The following is a 6,869-nucleotide window of genomic DNA, read 5'->3' on the forward strand; positions in this document are numbered from 1 at the left end:
TTAAATTTGATTCTTATTTTATTATATATATATATATATATATATATATATATATTCATCATATAGTTACTTATTTAATTATATATATATATATATTCATCATATGTAATTTTTTTTAAATCATTTAATCAATAGATGAGGTTATGAAAATTCTTTCTTTTACTCGTTCATTGGTAACAAAAAAATATTATTATTATTAAAATATAAAATTTGATATAAAATAAAATATAAATATATTATCATATAAAATATAGTGGAAGTCTTATTTTTTTTTTTATAAAATATCAAAATATTATATTTTTATTATTTCAATAACTTTACTAAAATAAACACTTTCAATAAATCTGATACACGAACTTTCTTCTTGATATTTTTTTTTGTCTCAACTAAGGTAAATGGCTAATACCTGTTGTACTCTTCCAAAGTACAACTATTATTGAAAAATAATTAATAACTATTTTTAAATGGGTATTATTGGCGAATGTGTTACAATTCTCGTATTTTTTATTATGTTTATTTTTTATTTTATTTGTAAACTAAATGACAATTACTTTAAAGCTGATATTTTCAAATGTGCTTTTTTATCTTTTAATTTGAATGAAAATATTTAATTTAATAATATATCGATAATTATCGATTGAATTATGTCTTACGAGAGATTGTTTCGATTTTAATTATGTTCAAATTTAGTCTTGAAAGTTTTTCTTCTTTTAAATTATGTTATTTTTAAAAATTAAACAAATCTAATATTATTTATATATCTAAACAAATATTTGAGAGCTAATTAATATAACGGATTAGGAGATAAAGTAATTTCAATCGCGTAGAAGTAATAAATTTTGTGGAAAAATAAAACTTAATCTGTCCTTGATCTTTAGTCATTTTAGATTTTTAATTTTATTCAAAAACTTTTAGTTTAAAAAAAAATAATATACAAGTACGTATTTTTCCTTTTATACCCTCGCAAAACTCAAGATATATCTCTTGAATAAGTTATATATTTATTAAGTGTTACATTGAAAATAGGAGAGTACTTTAATTACACCTGTGTTTATTGCAACTTGAACTTTAGAGCACTCCAGAGCATAAAAAAACATGAGTGAAGTTGGAAGATAAAAAAAAATGGTGAATAGAAAGGACCAAAAAAAATTATTGGAAGTTTTAAAATAACTGTGAACAAAATATAATAAATAAGGATAAATTTGTCTATATTTATTTTAATTGATTACTTCTTAAGTTGTATGCCTATGTCTAAAAGGATTCTTAAAAATAAAAGTCTAAAAAGACTAAAGATTATGAACAGAGGAAGTACGATACAAAGACTTTGTGAATTACTCCCTGACTAATTTTGAAAGAAATTTCAATGATTGTGATATTTTTTAAATTTTTTGTCTTATAATTAGGACTAGAGTAAAAAAAAGAATATTCACAACATAGATATTTTTTCATGAAAGAACGCCTTAACTAATTTGTGACATCAATTTATCAGGTTCGTCTTAAAAAAGAGATAGGGGTGTGAGAGATTTGTGAGAATTAAAAACAATATGACTTTTTTTGTTGAAGCTCCTCAAATGGCTTAGGAGCTTATTTAAACTTTATAACCAGAAAGCAATAATGACTACTATTGTCTGGATTCGGTGCTATCATTTACAAGGGTGGGGGACCCCTTATCCTTCTACATTACACAGTACGTTCTGCTTCAATGTGCTAATGATATGATCAAAATATTTGTGAAAGATGGTCCAATTAAGTTGTGATTCGCATACTTAGTTTACTGACCAACTTTAGAGAAATAAATTAAATTAAGCTTCATTTGAAACTCACTTGAACATGGAAATATCACCTAGTTTTACACTTAACAGTGTAATTTTTTGGGATCCAAAGTGCCATCCTCACTTCAAAGCACTATATTCATTTTACCATATATATAAGAAAGTTCTATATGGAAGAATATTTATCGTTGAACATATTTAAAATTACAATTATGATTAATAATTTAATTCGATATTACTCAAATATGTAAAAATTAATTATACACATTCAAAATTAATTTTAAATCTTTCTAAAACCAAACATATACTAAATTTTACATACTCTACGAGTATGTGTATAGTTAATATGGGAATATATTTATTAAAAACTAAATTGCACATGTGGTCCATTAACTTAATTTTAGTTAACGTTTTAGTCATTTTTTCTTCTTCCGAGTTTGTCTTTTATTTTAATTTTAAGTGATAATTTGATATTTCATGTTTTAAAATGTTAACAATACTGTCCTTTTTTTTTACAAAAAAATCATTAAAATTTTCAAACAAAATATTATATTCAATAAAATGTAAATTTAATCAAATTCATAACTTAAATCTTTAAATAAACTCATATTTGGATACTTTATTTGATGTTGTTGGAGATAAAAATATGAGTTTATTTGAATATTTGAGTTATGTATTTGATGAAATTTGCATTATATTGAAGATGGTTATTAATTTTATGGGTTTTGTTTGAAAATTTTGATGATTTTTTTGAATTTTTGTAAAAAAAAAATGATTACATTGTTGACATTTTAAAACATAAAATATCAAATTATCACTTAAAATTAAAATAAAAGATCAAATCGAAAAAAATAAATAATAAAGGACTAAAACGTTAACTGAAATTAAGTTAAATGTCTGCGAATGTAATTTAACATTTATTAAACATCTTAATTATACAAATTAAGTACAATACTTGGTTAAATAATTAACTAATATGTCTCATAGTCAAGATATTTTTAGTTGTTGAACTGGAGATTTCTAAACATTTTTTTTATTAACTGAATATCATTAGAAAAGAGGTATGAAAAAAAAAGGGACCAAATCAGAACCCATAATATAATTTATAATAAGTGACAAATTACACACAATCACAAAAGTTCAAAGATAAGCACTAGAGTGGCCTTAAGACATAGTAACACATGATGCAACTGTCAAACAATGAACCCAAAAAAACACGAAAATAGTACAAAACTATACTTTGAAAATAAAATACATTTTTTTCCTATCCTAAGTATACTTCCACACATAAATTTGATTTTTCAGAAAAAAAAAAAAAAAAAGAAAGATAAAAGCCGCATCATGAACTCAAATATGTTTCTATATTCTTTTATAAAAATTATTAATTAAAGTGAGATTCATAATATCAAAATCATTAAATGAAATATTTTAACATTTAAAATATACTTTTAATTGTGCTCGATGGAGATTAGTAGATCTAGTACCAAATTTTGTTCTTCTTTCACTTTTATATTTTAGTTTTTGGTTTTATTTCATTTGGACATATTTGGGCTTGTTTTTATTGGATTTGAATTTAGCCCACTAGAGCCCATTATTTTGTAGAAATGCAATCAAGTTTTTCTTTACAAAAATTCCTCGGAAATTTTATCATGTATTCCTATGTTAGACTCTTATCCTATAAATGTGACAATTAGATATCTTTCTCTTCATATAAATACTAAAAGTTGTAATTTTCACTTATAATATTATTTTAATTTTTTAGTATAAAAGTGAATGTCAATTTTATTTTATCGGATTTTTTTCTTCAAATTTTCTAGTACAAAATTTACACTCTGAAATTATTTTTTTAAAATTTTGAAATCTCTTTACCTTCAAACTAATTTGAAATTTTCTAGAACTAGCGATTGTTTTTTTTTTAAATTTCTAGAACACACCTCGTTATCGAAAACTTTAAAAAATATTTCCAGTAATTACAGGAAAACTTGAAAGCACACATTTTTGATACATACATTTTCAACTTTATGTAGCGGAAATTTTATAAAAAAAATTCTAATAGTTTATGGAAGTACTGTAAAATTTGGATTGATTGATCCATAAATCTTTAAATGGTAAAAAAAAGGTGAAATTTGAATTTATAAAATAGTTAAAAATGACATTTTAAAAATATTGTGGAATATAAATATAAAGGTGAGGGTATATGATAAAATTTCAAAATTCTTTTCTATTAAAACTATTATGGGCATCTGAAGCATTTTTCTTAGGATTTTTTTTTAAACATCTTATTTTTTTTATTACTCAAATGCCACTGATTGAAAAAATATTACACGATTGACCTACTTCTTAAATTCAATATAAAATCACTTTCTTATCATTTTATCAATTGTTATTAATTATTTAAAAAATAAAAAATATTAATAATAAAGTAAAATAAAATACATTAATAAATTATAAATTAATTTAATTTTTTAATTATTATTATAATAAATAATAATTATAAATGATTAAATTATATTATAAATTTCAAATAAAATACATTAAAATTAAAAAAAAAAAATTCATCAAAATTTAAACAAAATTTAAAAAACTCAAATAAATGTGAATGGATATATTACTTCCTCAACCATTTATTTTTCGATATCCTTCTACGTTGTTACGAAGAATTTTAGCGAATTTTTTACCAACAAAATTTAATCTGTCGAATATATCAAAAAAATTGTTAATCGTGATCCAATAAAACTCACAATTCACTTGGTATTATTATATTTGTTTTATAAAAAAAAATTACATATAGAAAATAAATGAATATTATAATATATTGGAATCAAATTAAGTAATAATTATAAATTTTTCCTTGTTTTGGAAATAGTTCATTAAGAAATATGTATTATATTAACATTTTAAAATTTTCCTATTCAATTTTTAAAAGTAATAATTTTTTATAAAAAAAAGCAAACTCACTTTAATTCAAAAATAAAATTTAATGGTTAATGATATATTTTTGTTAAAAAAGTGTAAATTACATATAAAAATAAAATTACTTATACTTTGTTCTAAAAAGTTATTCATTAGATCAAGACTAAGAATACACGTTTAAGTTGGGATATATTTTACAGAAATCTTTTACTCAAAACAGAACAGTCGAAATTTATATATAAAACCTAGAGCAGCTAATTATTTGAAAATATGACTTAAGGTAAGAACAACTTTTAAAGAGATAACAAAAATCACATTATTATTCTTAATATATGAAGAAAAATTAAAATATAAAATAAAATTAATATAGTATCAATTTTTGAAAATAAAATATATTTTCAAAAAATAATTCAATATGAATTATTTTATATCGTGATCTAATTAGGATATTTGTTATCACTAGGACGAATTATTATTGATTAAAATAATATAAAAATAAAGTACATTTTAAACTTTTAAAAAATGATGCATATATAATACGTATAGAAGAGGTAGCTGGCCCCGGTTGAAAAAGAGTGTTACTCTATTGGTGAAGTCTAAGACGTATCAACTTTGAATCTGCCATTGACGAAATAGTTTTCTGTTTTCTCAAACGGATCCTCTCCGAAAATGAACGACGAAGATGTCTCCAAGCAAATCCATCAGATGGTCAGGTTTATCCGTCAGGAAGCCGAAGAAAAAGCCAGCGAGATCTCTGTCTCCGCCGAAGAGGTCACGTCATTTCCTTCTTTCATTCACTGTTTCTCAGATCAATCTATTTTCTCCATTTCCATTGCTTTCATTCTCTCCTCATTGAAACTCTACTGTTTTTTCTTCATGCAGGAATTCAATATCGAGAAGCTTCAATTGGTCGAAGCAGAGAAGAAGAAGATCAGACAAGAATACGAACGGAAAGAGCGCCAAGTTGAAATTCGAAAGAAGATGTAATTTATTCTTTACATTTTCTCTCTCTTAATTCCAACTTCCAACGGCTTTTTCGCAACTTAACATTTTAATTTTTGTGGAATTGGTTGAAGTTGAATTCTGGTGATCGTTTTTGCCCATTATCTCGATCGTATATGTTCAGACATTAAGTATATTCGTATAGATCTTGGATTTTGATTCTGATCTTTGCGTGTGATAGTGACACAAAGCTTATTGATCGTTAATTTGTTATTACTTGCCAAAGCTTGATTTCTGATCAGGATCCTTCTCGTAATGATTAGCAAAATTGATAATTGATGTTAAAGTAAGCTAAATGTTTAATTTATTTTCTCAATATCTTTTTATTTTGTTTTTTGGTTTTGAATTAGCTCAGTTTAATGTTCCATTATTTTCAATTTTTAAACCATTAGCATATGTGGTTAATTACTTGAACTTAAGGTTATTTATCTTCAAAATATGATGAGGGAAACCTTTTTTTATTTGTGAAGCTTAATTGTTTCATGATGTGAAATACTGTGCATTGCTGGTCTAACTTAGAAAAATAGTGCTAGTGCATAGTTTTTTTCTGCAAACAGCAAAATGAAATTCATTTCACTAACTTGGCACAAGTTATGTCCATAAAGATAACACATAGTATATGACACATGCAAGGCATTAGTTGATATATTCTCATTTTTGTGGCACAATTGTTTGTTGCAGTGAGTACTCAATGCAGCTGAATGCTTCTCGGATCAAAGTTCTTCAAGCTCAAGATGACATTGTTAATTACATGAAAGAAACTGCAGCCAAGGAACTTTTGAATGTGAGCCACCATCACATTGTTGAGGATCTTTTGCATGTGGGCCATCATGAGTACAGAAACCTTCTAAAAGGTCTCATTGTTCAGGTCAGTTAAAATTTAAATATTGCACACCTAGTTATCGTTTGATCTTTCATTTTTGCTGATATGCAACCTGCGTTGCTGTTATTTATTTACTGTGTCCCAATGTTATATTATTTGTAATAATAGCATTTTTACAACAACAAAAAAACTAGTACATTCACCAAAAATTGCAATGACCTGGTGATCTCAATGGTCATTCTCATTGATTGTTTCAAATAATAATGATATGCTGACACGGGAAGCATCCTTTGTCTTTAAGGTGGCATGTTTAATGACCAGAGTTCAATCCCTACCCTCTCCCTTTACCCTTACCTCTT

General features: G+C 24.5%; 1 protein-coding gene across 1 annotated transcript in view; it reads left to right on the plus strand.

Annotated features, from left to right (window-relative positions):
- The first annotated feature begins 5,238 nt into the window (after positions 1 to 5,238).
- The window catches only part of LOC101506538 (V-type proton ATPase subunit E-like), a 3,442-nt gene continuing 1,811 nt past the window's right edge, over positions 5,239 to 6,869 (plus strand). Inside the window, exons 1-3 of the mRNA XM_004503590.4 lie at positions 5,239 to 5,456; positions 5,568 to 5,668; positions 6,369 to 6,555. Coding sequence (XP_004503647.1) covers positions 5,355 to 5,456; positions 5,568 to 5,668; positions 6,369 to 6,555 — 390 coding nt within the window. The 5' untranslated portion in view covers positions 5,239 to 5,354. The remainder of the gene's footprint in view (positions 5,457 to 5,567; positions 5,669 to 6,368; positions 6,556 to 6,869) is intronic.

The sequence above is a fragment of the Cicer arietinum genome, chromosome 6 (assembly GCF_000331145.2).
Source record: "Cicer arietinum cultivar CDC Frontier isolate Library 1 chromosome 6, Cicar.CDCFrontier_v2.0, whole genome shotgun sequence".
NCBI classification, from domain to species: Eukaryota; Viridiplantae; Streptophyta; class Magnoliopsida; order Fabales; family Fabaceae; genus Cicer; species Cicer arietinum.